The 20,238-nt window shown below is 39.1% G+C and overlaps 1 protein-coding gene across 8 annotated transcripts in view; it reads left to right on the forward strand.

Moving 5' to 3' along the window:
- Nucleotides 1-20,238, forward strand: part of PARD3 (par-3 family cell polarity regulator) — a 581,236-nt gene that overhangs the window by 225,230 nt on the left and 335,768 nt on the right. For all 8 annotated transcript variants that reach the window (XM_063303447.1, XM_063303448.1, XM_063303444.1 and 5 more), the window contains exon 3: nucleotides 2,696-2,876. In XM_063303447.1, coding sequence (XP_063159517.1) covers nucleotides 2,696-2,876 — 181 coding nt within the window. The remainder of the gene's footprint in view (nucleotides 1-2,695; nucleotides 2,877-20,238) is intronic.

The following is a 20,238-nucleotide window of genomic DNA, read 5'->3' on the forward strand; positions in this document are numbered from 1 at the left end:
AGAGGTAGTCCTCGGTTAATGACGATAATTGGGATTGGAAACTTTCGCTAAGTGACATGGTCATAAAGCGTAACATGTGACTGTGCCAATTTATGACATGAGTTTCAGTTGCGGTTGTTAAGTGAATCCCACACAGTCATTAAGTGGAGGTCACACGATCACAATTTGTAATCTCCTGCTGGCTTCTTCATGTACTTTGCTTGTCGGAAGCCAGCAGGGAATGTTGCAAATGGGACACTGCAACTATCATAATTGTGAGCTGGTTGCCAAGCACCTGACTCGCCATCACGTGACCATGGGGACGCTGCAATGGCTGCAACTTTGAGGACTGGTCACAATTCTCCTTGTTCAGCACCGTCTTAACTTCAAATGGTCACTGAACAAAAGGTCCTTACCTGAGGACTACCTGTACATACATTGCATTACATGGTTTGTAAGTCATGTCCTCCTAATCTTCTAGAATCATAGGGTTGGAGGGGAAGTTGGAGGTCTTCTGGTCCAACCCCCTGTTCAGGGCAGGAATCCTCATCCTATCACAGATCAATGGCTTGCTTGAAAGCCTCCAATGATGGACCCCCCCCCCCTTCTAATTCCAGGAGGCAGGTTGTTCCTGCTCTCGTGGGAAGGAAATTCCTCCTCCTTTTGATTTTGGATCTCCCTCTGCAATGCTTCTAGGAGTATCACATCAAAGTAAAACTATGTACAACAGTAAAACATTAAAATGTGACAATACGTACAATCTCTTTTGTGTACCTTTATTCAGAAGTCAGTCTTTGATCACTTTTCAGCTAAGTAAACTCTTAACCTGAATGAGTCCATTCCTGAAGACACTGATTATTTATTCATTCCTGTATGCATGTGTGTTCAATTACAGAAGGCAGCTGCATCAACAACAACTGATAATGAGCCCCTGGTCAGTTCAGGGGTGGAGGATGGGGAGAAGGGAAGGTAGAATTAATGAACCTGTATATCTTTGGCTAGGGTAGCTGAAAATTCAAAAATTTTTTCTGGGAAATGGTGAACCCCAAAGACCTACCTTTGGTCTTAGCAGGCAATTCAGATCTCTGTATGCCATTAAGAATTGAGTATATAAGTCAATTTCCATGTTTATTGCTGAGGGAACACCTGTCTCCTGTAACACCTGCCCAGCCATAATAATAATAATAATAATAATAATAATAATAATAATAATAATAATACCACCAGTCAGTTGCAAAAGGCAGCTTTACTTGGAACAGCTAACATCCTGCAATCATACCTTTAATCTTATTAAACAACATCTGCCTATTTCAGGTCCTTGGGAAGGACTTGGTAGGTGGACCAAAATGCCAAATCCAGTCTGAACATCTGGCTGATGGTGCAATCAACCATAACAATAATAATGTGGTGCTAATTTTTAAGTGCTTTTCTCTGCTGTAATAGAAGAATTCTTTCCATTTCTGCATGGTAATGCTCAGGTATGGCTATTTCTTACCTCACCTTTAGTTTTCCTAAAGATTCAGGAGTCATTTGGAATTATATCCAGTGTCCCCTGTAATTTCCAGGTGCATGCACTGAAGTATTTTCTCTGCTGTGAAGTATAAGGTGCTTAGTTACCAGTCACAGTTTCTAATCCCAGATAATGGACCTTTCTTTGGGTTTGCACTTTTTTTCCTCTTCCTTCCCACATTGTTTTTCACATTTTCAAAAGAATTCATATGTACATTGGTACCTCCAAGTTTTGCCATTTCATATTTAATAGTGACTGTATTTGTAATTATTGTAATTAATAATTGAACATAAATAGGGCATTTATACTTTTACATTCCAATATTACACTGCTCAATTTGATTGAATATGCTGAATTTATGCATAAGACAATTCATGTTTAAAAATTAGCACAGTTAAGATGCAGTTCCATAAACATTTTCCTGCAAGTTAGTCCCAGTGATTCCAGTGGGATTTATTATTAAATAGGCAAATGTAGGATTGCACTGCAGGTTTTCCATCTAGTATTAAATTGTATTGCTTGTATTTCAACTTTGCCGAAGCCCCTGTTTTCTCCTCTTCAGAAAACGAGGGTGACAGAAACTGTTTTTAAAAATGTCTATAACATTTCCATTTTTTAAATATGCATCACTGTTTCAGCTATCATATTTATCATCTGGCAGTGGTAAGAATGTGACCAAATATTTGACTTGAAAAGAACCCCCATTTCAAATCTGGCAAGACTTTTTAACCTCTTTGTGTCTGGTTTCTAGCTGAATAAGTTTATTTTCACCTACAGAGTAGTATTAGAATACTTTCAATGACATAATTAATATTTGTAGAAATAGTGGAATAATCTAAACAGCAGCATTCCTTATGTAGTGAATGGTGGGTCTTATTTAAAAAATAGAAACCGGGTTTTACCTTTTAATTTTTAATATGTGCTATATATGACTTGGGATGTGTGTGGGGGGGGGGGAGTGATCTGTGCTCAGAGTTGTCCTGTGAACTTCAGATTATTCAATTTACAGGGTAATCCAGAATTTTAATGTGGAAGAAGTTTCTCATGACTGAATATGAGCATCACATCATGGTTCTGTAGCACATGTTCTTATGCAGTTTATCAGTCCTGTTAATAAAATATCCTTCCTTGTTTGATGTAGGAATGATGATGATGGAATTGCAGGATCTCTCCCCTTCTAATTATAAATCAATTTGTTTTTTGTAGCTTGTGGCTGTATTTGATGAGCAAGACCCACACCATGGAGGAGATGGCACCAGTGCCAGCTCCACTGGCACTCAGAGTCCTGAGATCTTTGGCAGCGAACTGGGCACAAATGCAGGATCCGCGTTCCAGCCTTACCAAGCAACGAGTGAAATTGAAGTCACACCTTCAGTTCTTCGCACAAGTGAGTAAAATCTCTCTATGCCTTTGCACATTTTATCTTCATTTACTAGGATGCCAACCTCTGTTACTCTCATGCTGCTGGGGATACAATTCATATGTGTCTTTGTCAAAAGCTAATTAAAGTGCAGCAATAGAGTAAATGTTGGAAGTAGCCAAGTAAAGAGCTTGATCCATTTTTTTTCTTTTAATACTGCAGCTGTGTTCTTCTTTAACAAAAATAAACTTGGTTGGATGGGTGATAGAGAATGAAAATCCAGTTCTCAATTCCCTTAAAGGAGTGCATTGTGAACAATTCTTTGGTTTTGAACTTCAAAGAATTTTACAGGGCTGCCTCCAAAAATGCGAATAAAAAACTGTGTGTGTTTGAGAAAAAGGTGCAGATGGATGGTTACATGCATACATACATGAGTAGATACAGTATATTCAGGAAAAATTCCTAAATTGCATATTAAGGAAAACAGTTTACAAAAATGCATATACAGATGGTGCCCACCTAGCGACCCCTCGTTCAGCGACCATTCAAATTTATGATAGCGCTAAACAAGTGGTACTTACGACTGGTCTTGGAAGTTCTGGCTATCACAGCATCCTGTGGTCACTTGATCACCATTTGCAACCTTCCTTGCTGGCTTCTTACAAGCAAAGTCAATGGGGAAACTGGCAGGAGGTCGCAAATGACGACCATGTGACATCTGCACTTAATGACCTGTGGCGATTCACTTAACAATGGCAACTGGAATTTCCGTTGCTAAGTGGCACAGTCATGTGATGTCACACTTTATGGCCGGGTCACTCAGTGACAGAAATTTTGGTCCCAATTGCTGTGGGTAACTGAGGACTCTCTGTCATCAGCCATTTGTGTATAAAAATGTATATATTGCTACAAATGCAGGAAAAAATATAGGGTTTCTTGTATACTTTTTTGGTGGGTTTTTTTTCTTTTTGGACAAATTGATGTGGAATGGATTTAAGATAGGAAGAATGAGAAATTGGGGAAAAAACAGTACTGAAAAATTCATCCATCATTATCTTGTCTTTTGTATCTCCAGTTCTGGAATAACCAAGCAAGAAACATTTGCAACATTATTTTCCTTGTTTGTAATTCTGGAATTGCACTTTTGACCTGAAAAATAAAGATGAAAAAGATAAAAATAACTGGCTTTAGAATAATAAGTGCTTTGTGCTTCACCATTGGTGTGAATGCCACAGTGTCCTTTCTCTTTCTCTCTCCCTCCCTCTTTTTATCTCCATCCCTTCTTTATTATCTTCTAGTTGCACATCGCCTGCTGATGTACTGAGTTCATATAACTTTTCCAGTCAACCGCTTTTTCAGAACGGCAGGATCATCTCCTCTATACTTCCCCAGCTGTATTTCCCTTATCTGAACATCTGAACCTGCTATAGCCAGGGGGAATGGAGGGCACATTACTGTAAGCATTATTGTAACCAGAGTTGTCGCTGAAAATGGTAGTCCACTTTAGTCCTATTAGTCCATTCATATTCCTCTTGCTGCATTCCATGCGCAGTGTATTTAATTGTTCTGATGTCCTGCTGACAGATAGAAGGAAACTGGCTTTATTTCAGAACATGTTAGGAATTGGCGGAAGGCAAAACAAAGAATGACCTGAAGTGCCATTGTGGATGTCATCAATATTTCTGGATTTCTGTTACCCTTTCCTGCCTAATTTTTTCCTCATTTCCTTTGCCCTGTTTATGAAGTAGAGTAATGCAGCCTTGTGTTGCAGGGTTTCACCCTTGCGTGCTCATTTTTCTTGTGGCTTTCTGAAACCTAGCAGGCGAACTGAGTCTGACATTCTGTTACTGAATAACCTTGTCAGCTCAGAAGCATTCGCAGCTTATCATGAGGGAGCAAGTTCAGTTGATAATTCCCCGTGAACCAGTGAGGTGAGAAAATGAAATTAATTATTAGATCTCCATCACCCTCCAGAAATACCACAGGAAAAATGATTGAGAAAGGATGGAGCAAATCTGTATCCTGCTTTCAACGTTGCAAAGGATTTCAAAGGATGTAACTTCCTTGTCTAGTACTAAATACGCACACATGTACTCTGTTAGCTTCTCCAAGTGTTAACTGAGAAATGTTATGTTAAATATAAGAAGGAACTTGTATGCTTTTTAAGGCCTACATGTGGTCTCCAAGGTCAGCACCAGGGCCATTTTCCAGCCAATACGTGGAGCCAAGACAAAAATCAAATTTGCTTTATTTTATTTTATTTATTTTCTATCCTGCCTTCAGTATTCTTATAAATAACTCAAGGGGGTGAACATACCTAATACTCCTTCTTCCTCCTCTTTTCCCCACAACCACAACCCTGTGAGGTGAGTTGGGCTGAGAGAGAGTGACTGGCCCAGGGTCACCCAGCCGGATTTCATGCCTAAGGCGGAACTAGAACTCACAGACTCCTGGTTTCTAGCCTGTTGCCTTAACCACTAGACCAAACTTTAATGTGATCGGCATTTCAGTTTAACAAAAGTTTAATATGACTGCTCTCCTTTTGCCACAGTAAATATGTACTATTTGGAGGCAACTTTTGAATGGATTTTGGGAACTGTACAGTGTCCTGAGGTTTTGCATCTTGAACTATATGTGATGAGAAAAAGCCAGCAATGATTTTGTTTGCGGCACTGAATGAATTGATGCATTTGTTTTTCAAGACGTAGAGCGTGTTTGATTCTGGTTGTAGCAGAAGCTTGAACATTTGTTGTGGTACCACTAACCTTCCTTAGCCTGGGTACTCTCCAGAGTTTGGACTTCAACTCCCAGAATTCCCCAACCAGTGTGGCCATTGCTGAGATGGGCGGCTATAGAAATCAAATCAAATCAAATCAAAAAATAAATATTGCTAAGAATTAACATGGGGGGGATAGTTAGCAGGATAGAGAAGGTTTTTCTAAATTGCTACCTTAAAATGTCACTGGCTTATGTCTTCACCTTCTTTAGCTATTTTCCAACTTGGCCTGCTTGCCTAAAATCATATGTTGGAAAAATGTAACATATGCATATTATATTTGTAGGTGGTGCCTAGAGAAAAAGTATGTGAAATATTTTTGCACAGATTCCCTAGAAAATCAAAGGCAATGTTTTGTGTACCAATTAAAAGAATTCCTTTCTTTGCGGACAAACTTTGTTCTTCAGGATGCTCTACCATATGGATAATTGAAACCGTACTAGCAGTGTTGCAGCAAACTGATTTGAAATACCTGATTTAAATCTACTTTTAAAATGGAATATCCCTACTGAGTGTCCCTGTCAACTTAGGAAGCATGGCATACAAGTGGTTTTCTCCATATTTCAAATAATCACCTTCTTACTGTTCTATTTGGCTCATAAAATGCATCTAGTATCAGGGTAGTTTCAGATTCTGATTATTACATGTTGACAGGATTATATATCTATTAATTAGATTGGAGATGGGATGCAAAATTGCTGTAATTATTGTAATTTTCCAGCTAATTGTAGGGTTGGTTGTGAATATTTTCCTTCCACAAAGTGAAAAACAGTATTCCATTTGAAATTGTTTGGTGGTGGTTGTAGATATTTCTCTTTTCTCCTTTGGTGCTTTGTAATTTTATTTTATTTTTTTCTTTGAACACGCCTTTTCCAAATATCAAATGGGTTGCGTTATTGGCCAAAGGAGCTCAGGTGGTAAAATCTACATTTTATCCTGCTGTTCGTACACATCGGAAAGGTAACAACACAAGCTCTGTTCTGCTGCGCTGTCTAAGCATATTAGACTAAGGTTGAATGATTTGCTGAGATTTTCATCTTCTTTTGTTCAAGTTGCCATGTTACCCTTCCTTTTTTTTCTTTTGTATTTGTGTATAAATTGAACCACCTTCCCTAGACAGAGAAGGTTAGCTAGATCAGCTCCAGCTGAGAAAGTAATATTCATCTGGAGCTGTATTCCCCCCATGCACAAAACATACAAGCATACATTCTCTGCAGTGTTCATAGATTAGTTCTTTACAATGAAGCAAGATTAATACTGGGCAACCAGGTCTTTGTGATCTTCTCTACTGAGATCACACAAACCATACTGTATGTTTGTTTATTGTATGTTTGTGTACAGAACATAACCACCTTCCTTCCTACCTGTTTCTGCTGAAGCTTCTATTTGGTTGTGGTTGTGGTTGTGGTTGTTGTTATTATTACTTCTGTCGAACTTCTTGCTGCAGCATTTTGTTTAGGAAGAGCTAGAGTCCCGAGCCCCCACCCGTGCACACAAACTGTGCTACATCTGCTTTTGGGGGGATAAATGGATTTCTGTATGCTTTGGAGAAGAACTGGAAAGCATGATGTAGAAGATGGGCTGAGGAAACTGAGGTTTATTCCCTGCTGAAATATATCATCTGGAGGCGCAGGTGAAAATTGCCAAAACTAATGAGCAATTTGGCAGATAAGATGGCTTGTCATTCTGTGACGGGGAGCCACAGTTGCACCGTCTGTGAACCAATTTGTTTGTTTCCAAGAATGGCTGTTAAATACAGTGAATATAATTCTGGTTCCCTTGCCATCACAAAGCTACCAGATTTTATATAATTATGTAGGCTAACTTTTAAAATGTATAGAATGGTATAAGAATATACAGTCTGCCTTATCTATTAATTATGGGTGGGTGATGACAATTCTGAAAAAGATTTCCTACTTAGAGTTGAATTCATTGGGAGTTACCTAGGATGAATACAGATCCAACCCCATATTTATAGCAAACTTAGATGTTGCCCCTATCTCAAAACCACCAAGTGGTTAAATGATAAATGAATTTTCTTGAATAATAAATAATCCAGTCAACCTCATGTAATTTGAGAATGAAAACATTAGGGCAATGTTCTTTCTCTTCTTCAAGGAAATCTTAAATTATTACATGAGAATGTTCATCTCTTGATTTTTAGAGGTCCAAAGCAATAGCATTTCATTAAAACGCCACCTTTTCTCGGAGAACGGAAGATTGCCTTCACGATACTCCTGTTCAGTATGTCCTCAGAATCACCTGATGAAACAGGTTAAGCTGAGATGTCCCAACTGAGTGGGTAGTTGAATCTGGTTTTCTAAAGGATAATTCAACACTCTAACCACTACCCCATTCAGCTTGATTCTGCTTTCCTGTAACTTAAACTCATTACTGTATGGCCTGGACTCAGTAGAGAACAGATTGTGGCCTTCCTCTGGGTAGGAAACCCCTTCCCCTTGGTTGTCTGTTCTTCAAAGCTAAACATATTCAGATCCCTCAGATTCTGAAAGCCACATTCTGGGTTTACAGATGAATGGCTGACCGTTTTAAATTACCATTGGATTTTTGTTAGCCTTGAGATATCTTGACCAGTTGCTAGTAGGGTGGGATTACTGCAAACCTTTCTCTATTTTGCTATTAGCAATTGCATGCAAAATTCTGTGACTTGGATGGCCATATGAATCTACAGTGAGACATTTGCCTGAGCCAATTGTCTCACGCCAGTTGGGGGAAGAGGGGGAGTGAGGGGAGGAGATAGACCACCCACAGCAAGCTGTTCTTGTTGTTTTCCTCCAGTGCGCATATGTCATTCCCTTGAGACTAGGAGGATGGAGTAGGTGGGGCAGAGAAAGAAATCATCTGTGGTTCCACCCTGTGGTGCTGTCTCATCAAGGGAGAGTTGAAGCAGATAACAAACCAAGACTGGAGCACAGCTGTTTCTTTTCCCTGAGCTATCTGGGGAGCCTTCAGTGCAAACCTTCCATTCAAAATGACATCTACCTTCCCAAAAGTCAGAGAGGAGAGGGAAAAAGTTGCATTCACATATACAAATAATTGGTTGCAAAAGGTTCCTGGAAATTCAACCTCCTCCTCGTTTCCATAAATCAAATTTTTCTAAAAAATTGCAGTCTGTCTGTCTGTCTGTCTATCATCTATCATCTATCATCTATCATCTATCTATCTATCTATCTATGTATTATTTGTTTGGTTCCTCTGTTGTGTTAGCCAGCAGTGTGGATTTCTGCTTGGCTGTATGGTGAATGATTTTGTCAGCACGAAAGCGTGGCAGATAAAACTTCTTCCTTCCCTTGCAGCTCTCGATAAGGATCTCTTTGTTTATCTGTCCAGACTGTATTTACTTTTCATTTCCCTTTAATGTGAGAAATTGCTTTGCAGTCTCAGTTTGAATTTTCTTTCTCCCAGCTGGAGAAATGCTTTGTAAGTTCAGACTTCTCAGCCTTCCCCTACAGATATGTTGGAGTATAATACCCAGAATCCACAGTTGATGGGACTGCTGGAAGCAGAATTTCTGTACATCTGGAAGGCACCAGATTGGAGAGGGCTGCTCCAGGTGATAATACGTTGTTCATTTTGTAAGAGAAAATAGAAGCCCAAATGTATGTATGTATATGTGTGTGTGTGTGTGTGTGTGTACACACACCCCAATCCATTGAGAGTAAATATAAGGGCTAAATCAGTCAAGGCAAGAATCAGAGACTTGAGACCAAACTGACTCAATACCATAAAAGTATACCGGTATCAGCCATTCTTCCCACCGAAGCAGGGATGTCTGGACGAGTGTGTCAAAAAAAGGCTGGCAGTCAGACAGCACAATTGAAGCTAACCCCTTTGCACATACGTGCAGTGTTGACACGTGTAAACGACGGGTGGGGCTTCAATTGTGCAAGTCGTGACTGCCAACTTGATTTTTTTGACCTGTTCCATGGACACAGCTGTGTCCAAATTCAGAAGCATTTAGTCCACTCTGCAACCAGAGGGAGAGGAGACTTTTTAAAATTTTAATTTGAACTTTGGTTCTGCTATACAGTACATATGGTTTGCACCTTATAACCTGCGGTTACTGGGTTTCTCCCCCAGTGGTGGTTCTAGTGTTCTCAATAAAACTGGCTTTTCAGTGATAGCTGTGCTCTAGAATCACTGTTTGAATGCCTTCTGTTTTCAGTACCACTTGGGGAAAAGTCTGACAATAAGTATGTTGGCTCCAGGATTTCGAGGGAAACTGTGCTAATTTATCAGAACAAAGACCTCTCCCTGAGGTACAATATATCCAAATAGTTGTTATAGGAACTAGTAGTTAACTTTTAAGACTGATACTTGAACTTCCTTCCTTTTCTCTTCCCCTCTCTTTTTCCTTCTGTGTCACATCCTTTGGATAGCAAACCTTTGGACAGGGATTGAATGTCCCTGCCTCTTACCACCATGACTGTATGAAAGCCATTTTCTGGCTGATGAATGGAACAAAAATGCTATATGCATGATAATAAATAAATTGATGTGCATCAGCTTGAGTTTCATGTGGGAGAACAGTAGAATATAAAAACATTAATAGTCTTTATAACAATAATTCTCATGCTTATGTCTGTCAATTGAAAGCACAATCCTTGTGACATAAGCATGCATCTGTAATCAACAATCCTGTCTGAGGAAGGCTTTCTCAGTATCGTACAGTAGGTACAAAGGTACAGAGAAATTCCCATTAACATCCTAAAGTGTGATCTAAATGTTCAGTTTCATTTTCTACGCTGTGGTCAATAGTTTGCAGGATGAGAAGTCAAATGCCTGATCTCAGATCCTCCACAGTCAAGGCCCTGAAACTGGTCTCCTAGTAGGTCCAGTAAATTTAGAATCTAAATAGACAAGGGAGGAAGAACAGAAGGAAGGCCTGCAATTGTGGAACAAAATCAAGCCTAGGGGAGTTCGTTTGTTTGCAATTTTGATGAGCGCGGGCAGAGCTTGGATTTTTAAAAAAATGTGAGTCTGATTTAGTATTTCGCTGTTCACCATTGAGCTTGATATATGAAATGCATTAAACAATTTTAACTGTCAGTGTGCATGATTTAGCCTTCTGTATGTGAAAATATATGATTTATTGTTTTGTAGGGATATCAGAGTAGTATTGCAATATTCTGGATCCACAATTTTACTTTCTCTACCTGAAAATTAGCTTCTTCCCTTCCTTTAACATTTTGCTGGATTATTACTTTTTTAATATGTATTTTATATAGGTAGACCTGAAAACGATGTGGAGGTTGTGTGCTATGTGGAATTAAAGTTGTAAAAATGTCAGTTTGCATCACATAATATCAGTAGCATTGAAGTGAGGTGAGGGAATTGAAATCTAGATGTATTAAAGGAAGAAAATATGTAGCATTCGAGAATAGCACCAATTTCATCATTTCACTTATGTTGTCTTTTAGTCATTCAAATTGTATTTTAAATAGAAATATTCTTTAAACATATTCTTTACACTTGTTTGTAAAATAGCTGCAAGAGTTGAGATAATACAGTTATTTCAGCTTATCATTGAAAAGGTGCAACTGAACCATCTTAAGAATTAACATGAACAACACATGTATATCAGTGCATTAATTGACTGGAGTGCTTCAATTTATGCTCGACTGGCCTGGATTTTTCTTCCCTATAAGAAAACGACATTCTAACTTTAGAATTTGCTAAAGCTCTTTTTGCACATTTATTCTTCCAAGCATTAATTCCAGTTTTAACAGCTCCTTCAAACTAAAATTGGTGATATGTTAGTCCAGATTTTTAATGTATATTTTCGGTAGTTTCTTGAGATGTGAAAAGATTTAGTGGTTCTGAAACTTGATTCAAATTAGAAAACGATGAAGGAATCAGTAGATTAATCCTGAACATTTAAAGGAAACCAGTGTGGGCAGAGGTTTTTGCTACTAGGTTTTTAAACTCTGCTTAACAAAAGCTGTTCTATGCATGACAAATACACAACCAAAAACCACCATTAAGAATGCTGTTGTGATGTTCTGACTAGCTAATTTCAGAGAAAGGAATTCTTTGAATTGGGCTATTTTTCTGCCATTTTTTAGTCATATCCTGGTAGACTAGCTGGTTCAGTTTTGGCAGTCAAGCAGGCATTTGCTTGTGTTGGCATTTCTCCAGGAGTAACTCCCTTTAATTTAATCACCGGAGGAAGCATGCACCTTTTTGTAAATAAACCAGTGTCAGAGAGATCTATATTTTTAGGGAATGCATAAGCCTACTTAACTTTTGGCCTCTGTAGTTCCTAAGAACATTATTCTCATTCATTATTCTCTTTCCCTTTCAAGTTCTCTACTTTTGCTGATTTCCACAGGACAAAATGGATTTTAATTGAGTGATATCATGCCGTGTAATACAAAATACAAGACACTGCTACAAATTAATGGAAAGCATGTCTTGAGTTCTTCAGTACCATCATAAATACTGCTTTCTAAAATGTGTTTAAAATGAGAATAACTTCATAATTGCTGGCAATGTTTTTGAGAAAGAGATGAGTTTGCATCACATAATCCATGGCTACATTATAGCTAGACTACTGCCCCAGCATGGAATGAACCTTGAAGCATGCCTGGTACCTTAGCTGGTACAGAATGTGTCAGCTAATGCTGCAAGACATTATATTTATATATCACATTTACACCCTGCCACAATTGTACAATTTCTTGGCAATATATTATGACTAATTGGAAAGAACTGGTTTGATTGCTACTTGTTTTCTGGGCACAATTCAGAATGTTGGTTTTAACATTTAAAGTCCTAAACAATGCTTGATTGATGGATACTGAGCTGATTCACCCATGCTACCCAATGAGTATATATCAGTGGCCCTGTATCAGTGTGAAAGGCAGCATCAGGTGGAGCACTGCTGAGCACCATTCTAAGCCTTTTGCTGCTCAACATAGTTATGCATTACTTGAAAGAGGGATTAGAAAATAAGATTATCAAATTTGTGGACAAGGAAAGATGGCAAACACCTAGACAACAGTATCAATATTCATGAGGACGTTGACAAGCTAGAACAATGGCAGAAACTGACAAGAATTTCAACAAGGACAAATTCAAAGTTCTACACTAGGTAAGAAAACCAAAGGCATGAATATGAGTTGTAGTTAGCCACTTAAAAAAGGGTTGAATTAAAAGGAAAAAAAAAGCATAGTGTTTCCAGTCAAGTGTAAATCACTACCTATTTGTATATTGAATTCTTGTTCTACTTTCTCATTAAATTGTCTCAAAGTCATTATTATTTTTAGGAGAGAAACAAGCAACTGGTCTTCAATGCATTAAGCTTAGAAGTTCCCACTTCGCTTACAGACAAGTCACAAACGCCATGAAAGGCCAAGCTTGTCACATACATTTTTCTGTGAATTATTCCCTTGAGTTCTAATTGGGAGTGTCCGCCTTCGTGACATGAAGAATTGTTTGTCAGCAGCAGTTAAGAAGAAATCAAGGGAGGGTGCCTGGAGGAAGAGGAAAACACATCCTTGTTATGAGTACATGTCATCCCCTAATAAATAATAATTGCTCTGCTGCAGTGCTTGAATACAAAAACAACGTGTGGCTGGGGAAACTGTTAGATATTTAAAAAGCAAGCTGTTGTAATATCCTTTTCAGAACCATTGGTTGGGTTCACACTGTATTAGGTAGGTGTTAGGTAGTTGTGACTCAGTGTTCTGAGAACCCAACCCTTTACATGTAACATGAACTAGATCAGTGTTTCTCAATGTCATCAACTTTAAGATGTGTGGACTTCAACTCCCAGAATTCCCCAGCCAACCAGGCTGGCTGTAGAATTCTGGGAGCTGAAGTCCACACATCTTAAAGTTGATGACGTTGAGCAACACTGAACTAGACCATCACATTCAGCCATAGTATGGTTTATTTATTTGGGCTTAGCATGTATCAAGCCCTGTGGTACAAGGAAGCAAGAATCACTCCAACCTCAATAAGGAACTTTAGTGCAAGTATGAGAGGTAAAGGACACAATTTTGGAAACTGTAGGAGGAACCTCCACCCCTCTTTTATTGGTGAGTTCATTTAGGAGTAGCCCGTTTAAATGTTTTGAATTTCTTTCTGAGTATTGGCAGCCCAGACTGAGCTACTGCTTATGAGGTAGCCAACTAACAAACTCTTGTCCTGTCTGTTGGTTGTATATATCTAGAGTTTCCCCGGTTTCTTTCTCAGACTTCTCAAAATATCTTAAAGCATGGGATACGAACACAATCGGGTTTTGTTAACCCAGAGGTGCAGTTAGCATGTTGTGAGAACTCAGCTAAAATTTGAGTCACCCTCTGTTGATGCTGACTCTCCAATGCCTCAGTAGAATTCTTGCTCATGTTATATCAAGCCATGCTTTGATTCAATAGGTAAAGGTAAAGGTTTCCCTTGACATTAAGTCCAGTCATGTCTGACTCTAGGGGGCGGTGCTCATCTCCGTTTCAAAGCCGAAGAGCCGGCGTTTGTCCATAGACACTTCCGTGGTCATGTGGCCGGCATGACTAAATGGAACACCGTTACCTGCCCGCCGAAGCGGTATCTATTAATCTACTCACATTTGCATGTTTTCGAACTGCTAGGTTGGCAGGAGCTGGGACTAGCAACAGGAGCTCACCCCATCACATGGATTTGAACCACCGACCTTCCGATCAGCAAGCTCAGCGGTTTAACCCGCAGCGCCACCATGTCCCCTGTATTTGTATTTGATTCAATACAAACGTGCTATTTAGGACCTATTTCTTTGTGATCTTTCTCAACCTTTCCCCCCTCCCCTCATGATTTCCTGCTTTCAGGTTTTTATGGTTTTGCCATTTTGTTGCAATCAGCAAACAGTGGTTTCTGCTTCCCCTTACACACAGAATAAGAAAAATGTTTCATGACTGTGATTGTGACGTGGTCAAATTCTGGAAGGCTTCGTATGAGCAGAATAATTTAGGCAGATAAGGCAAATATAACTTTATATTTATCAATAAACGCCAATTTTCATTTATTGAATATCAGCCAGTCGAACTTTATTGCAGGTCACTGACCCCGAAAGAAAGGAAGAAAGATTACAATGTAGCATGCATAATAAAAAGGCATAGCCTACTTTACTTTCAATAGTGCACAAATTCTACAGGATACAAATATAAACTATGCAACAAAAAGAGTTGTCTTGGGATCTTCTGCCAAAAGAAGCCACATGTAGAATTCTTCTGTCCAACCTGGAAATGGGCTGAGGTGTTAGTAACTCATTGTGAGTGTTTTGGTAAAAATGGCAATACAGCAGGATATGATTCCATGATTCAATGCTCCCATCTTTGCAGGAACAGTCTTTCAGTGTAGGGGATTTTATTTATTGAATATAAAGTCTTATCAGCAGAATCCTTCCTCCCTTCCTTCTCCACTCAGATCCTCTGGCAAAATTCTGACATATTTGCCCCCTCTATAATTATTTACAAGTGTTGATCACAGCTTTGAAGATTTAGATAGGGTTTCAGAACAACTAATTTATTTCATACGAATATAGATAACAGTTGTCAGGGTAGTATAAATATTAGTTGAACAAAAGTCATCTGCTGAGCCAATGTTATAAATTTTAGAATGATTTCAGTGTTTTAATATTTACTATGGTTTCCTTTATACATTTTCTTTATTTAAGTTGGGAGTCTTTACTAGTCCTCAGAATGAAAAGATGGGAGAATAAAAATGATAATGACTCAAGGAAAGCAGTTGATTCCAGAGGCATAGGCAGGGTTTGAACCCAAGACTGAATGGAGTCACTATTCCTCAAAGTTTCATAATGTTGTCAGTTTCAGCCATCCAAATTGTTGGCCCTTTCTCAATAATAACTCTTTATATTGTGTTTTTTCAAAGGTTCTGCAAAGATTAGAGTGGATTCTACAGGACTAAGGAGAAAAAAAAATGCTTGCTAGAAGGGATTAAGCCTTAATCCCTTGTGGAGAGTTCCCCCACACCTTACACAGAGTCTCTCCTCCCCCCCGCCCTGTAGTCACTTAGAAAAATTGTTGGGGACACCCCTGGAGAGCAGCACTGGGCAGGAGTGGATGGCTGAGTGCATTCAAGCTCTCTCTCTCTCCCCCCCCCCCCCCGCCCCCAGTTCCTTGCAGCCTGGGAATTAGTCCCTAAAAACTAGTCCCTTGGCCAGGCACAGGTTGGAAGCAAGCAGGCAGTTTTTAACATTTAGAAGCTTGAGCAATCTGTTAGTAACTCTGCACACATTGGGAATCTATTTCAGAGGAGTTTTACAAAGCACTTAAATGTTCTTGTCTATGATTGGTTCTTTGTTCTTAATTGTATGTTTACAAATCATATTTCATTAGACAGTTGATAGTACATCATTTAAACAGATCTTCCAGATCCTCCACCTGTAAGGGCAGCCTTTTATATCCCTTGTTAAGCAAAGTTATTTGGCTTTGGATCTGGGAATGGAAGCCTGAACCTCAGGGACAGAAGCAACTCTTCAGTCCTTTAAGAAACCACTTTTTATTAACCCTTGTAAAAAAGCCCCCAGGTAAAAATAGATTAGATTAGAATAAAATAATGTAAAATTAAACTGGGTAAATAGCCATGGTTAAACTTGAAGTCTATGGTCTTATTTAATGAAGAATGAATGTTGATTTTTCTATATTAATACAGAGAGAGGAGAACTTTTAATGGTTTCCTCACCTTGCAATCCTCCAGCTGGAGTGTCAGCTTAACACGGTCAACATTCATACAAGAAATAAAGTCCCAATACAAGAGAATGTAGGTAGCTCAGGGCTGAACTGTGGAGTTCTTGGTGCTCTCTGAGCTTGGTTGTTTGCTTGCAGACATTTCATTACCGAGCTAGGTATCATCATCAGTGCCCATGTCTGCAGGCAAACAACCAAGTTAAAGAGCGCCAAGAATTCCAGAAGGATGTGAAGTGTAAGCTCTGTTATCCCAACTTGCCTGGAAGGCTGGTTCACACACCTCTCTAAAGTTATGATGCCAAAAGTGCAGCCTACCAACATCTCTTTTGTGGCCCCCAGTTTCTGTAGAGTGGGTGGAGCCAAACATGTTGAGGGGTTTTTGCATGGTGGATAGGGGAGTTAAAGAACAGGACTGTCTCCTCATGCCTTGCAAACTTAAGGCATCATTTTCATCTCCTCAAACGTTGGTTTCACCCTAAAGAAATGGGCATGTCCCTGATCATTTTTGGAGTACAGCCTTCAAGATGACAGAGGTTACAACCCTCTACTGTAAGCCATAATGTTCAGTTATGGCTTAGCATATTGCACAAATCCAGCCAATTATTCAACAATTCAGAGTTAACAAAATTGTGACTTAGCATGATGTGTGAACCTATTCACTCTAATTGGATGAGCTACTAGTGCATTAGGTAGCCATATATGGTATAACAGTTCTGTAATAAAGATTCAGGAGATAAGTTCGTCAATAACCAGCTGCAGGTTCCTGTGTTTCACTGTGTTTCAGTGAAGAGACCCACCACTTTATCAGTTCATATATTGGAATATGGAATCTACTGAATTTTAGATGGGGTATAGTTCAGTTGCTGAAATTCTTGTAAACCCATCCCTTTCTTAATAAATCTTGCTAAAGTGATTCTGTGAGAATCATGCTTTGGAGAATTTCTTGTGGTTCAGGTAGATAACAAAGAATCTAACGTATGTTATTAGTAGACCAAGAAGTTGGTTATGCTATCTGCTGGACATCAACTCTGCTTTTTTTACCATTCTGAAAAATAAGTGTCAATAATATATTTAGTTTGTTTATTGTATGAAAACTGGAATATATAACCTTAGTAGGAGGGGAAATAATGACAACAATGATAATGTGTTACTTGGAAGCTGTTTCTAGATGGGATTGCCTTAGGCTGGCAGTTAACATTTTTCAGTTTATACTGTAAAAGATCAAAACTACTTATGCAGTATTAATTTAGGCCAAAAAACAAATTGGCATTTTGGAAGCATTCAATTTGCATCATAATTGTCTCCATTTGCTTGGTCCATTATCAGTAATTTCAGGCAATTAGCCATTCTTGTCTTAAAAGTTTTCAGTTAGCTCTTTGAAACTCAAATTTCCAAATAGTTATATACCTGCATTTTCTCACACTTAAAGTTACTTCACTCTTTGGGATGTCTAGGTTTTATTTCTTTTCAGATGTATGTTTGATTTTTCTAACCCAAGAACGATGTTCATTCATCCAGTTTGGTGATTCTGACTTTGATTCCTCTAGGATAGCAGTCTGTGCAGTATTATGGAGGACAGTCTGTTTGAAGAGGTCCCATGTTTAAAGAGCTATCCAATCCAAGTCTTTTGTAATCTTGAAGAAACTTAACAAGGGGGGAACAGCAGGTGCTGGAATTGCTCATCAATAGTTAGTACTTGGATGGTGCACTGAAAAATCCCACAGATCATAGAATCAGAGAGGTGGATTAAGGTTATCTATGTATTACAATCACTGTTCAATTCAGGATCCACTAGATCATTTACTCACTCTCTTCCCTACAATGGCTGGATATAATTTGCTGTACTATATTAACTTTTAAGTGCTTGGCAATATTTCCAAACCTACAAATGAAATTGTGTGCAAATTTTGGCCTCTTGTGTAATTCATTTCCTCTTTTTTTGTGATTGTGTTCAGAATCAGGCAGTTTCCCTCTTCATGTCAGGTTCTAGAAGGAATAGTGTAGGAAGCAGGTAGGCTGAACTTGATTTGTATTGGGAATTGAGTTATGTTAAGTTTGCTTTTCTAAGATTGGAGGGACCCAGATAATGCTCCCACTAGCTGCCCAGTGCAGGAGTGCAAATACCAGCCTCTGTCTCCATCCTTGTTTTTCTGTTTGCTTTCATGGTGGAGAGAAGGTAAACCATAGTTGGGGAGAGCTGCAAGGTATGAGGACATTACAGCACTATGGTATTTTATCAGATCCAGGCTGGGGGAAGAGCCAGAAAATGAGGAGCCTGCATGTGGCAGAAGTTTCTACCAGTGGGAAACCCCCTGGGCTTAGGCTCGACGGAGCTGCAGCACTATCAGGTCCAAAATGGAAGCTTGGTCATTGCTCCGGAGCTTCACCTGAGCTGGTTGAAATCAGCTCGGCTGCTGAACTGTGATCACGGTATGAGATTAGTGCTAAAATGCCAAGTGAATTATTATCCACCTCCATAAACATGGGAATGGAGCTATTGTTCGAGATGCAATGTTTCCCTGGTATTTGGGGAAGCTGGGTAGAATTCTTGGAAGGCAATATCCTTTTGTTCCTTTCCACAGTATGTGTGGGTTTGGAATAGTCATAGGGTACTTTAATAGGGTTGCACAATGCTGTGGATTCATTTTGGAAGTGTGTGGGAATGCGAAGGTAGCACCTGCTTGAGACTTATTAAAACGGAAACTTTTGTTTCCAGGGTCACGCAGCTGCAACAGAAGACTCCCTGCAGCACTGTCCTTCTGAATGAGCTCCAAAGCACGGCCCAGCTCTTACTACCTTGTAGAAAATGCCTTTCATCCTCCTTTCAACCTGAATTCTACCAAGTACTTGAGGCAGAAACGTATTTGCTACTTGTCTTCTGACATGCTCCATCCTCTTGCTTTTCTGCATCTTAATCGCAGGTGCACTGGCCTCATGCCTCATTTGCAGCAACTTTCCTTGTTTCTAAGGGAAGCCCAAAGGAAAACCACGAGTGTTCACTTTGATTTTTCAGTCGCTTAGCTTTATAACAGACTTGTAACTGGAATATTTAAACAGTAATTTTGTTTTCAATATAGACATTTCAACAGTGATGACAAAAACAATAAGAACATTAAAAATAGCCGTGTGACTTTTAAGGTGGGGTGTGTGTGGTATGTATGATCTCTGCCACTTTCCAAGCATTCCGTTATAAACAAAGAGTTTTATGATCCTTTAAAGTCTAACACATTCATTTGGCATATATTTTCAAGGACTATGGTACATTTCATCAACTGTGCAAAGCTAGTCCCCTGGTAGTTGTAATCTATTTACATAAATTATGTTTGAATCTGGCTCATGAGTCAAAACATTGGTCCATTAAGCCCTCTATTCCTAAAAAGAACAGCTTTCCAAAATGTTGCCAGCCCTGCTATTTTATAAAATATTCCTGTTAAGCAGGATATTTCAGGGATTTATCTGAAACCTTCTGATAAAGTGCAAGTGTTCTGCCACCAAGTTACCCTTAGCCCTTTCCAAATTTTATAAAAGGGAACCCAGAATATCAGCACTAAAAATTAAGTCAATAAGGAAGATTAAGTCAGGGTACTGTGATTCTCTCTAGCAGTGAGTATATATTTACAAAACTGTAAGTGATTGTGAACAACTGTAGATTTTGCACTTATAATAGTGCAAGGGGTCACAACAGGTGGTAGCATTTAGGCGACTTCTGGCTGATCTTGAAAAAACTAAGCAGGAAGAGGCCTCATTAGAATTTGGATGGGAGACTAGCAAGAAATCCCAGGACGTTGGCTAGAATGGGAAGTTGAAGAAACATTCTGGAAGAAGGCAATGGCAAAATACATCTGTAACCACTGCCAATAAATCTACATGGATGTGTCCAGGTAGACATCAGGATTCAAGCTCTATG

This window comes from Candoia aspera, chromosome 4 (assembly GCF_035149785.1).
Source record: "Candoia aspera isolate rCanAsp1 chromosome 4, rCanAsp1.hap2, whole genome shotgun sequence".
Lineage (NCBI taxonomy): Eukaryota > Metazoa > Chordata > Lepidosauria > Squamata > Boidae > Candoia > Candoia aspera.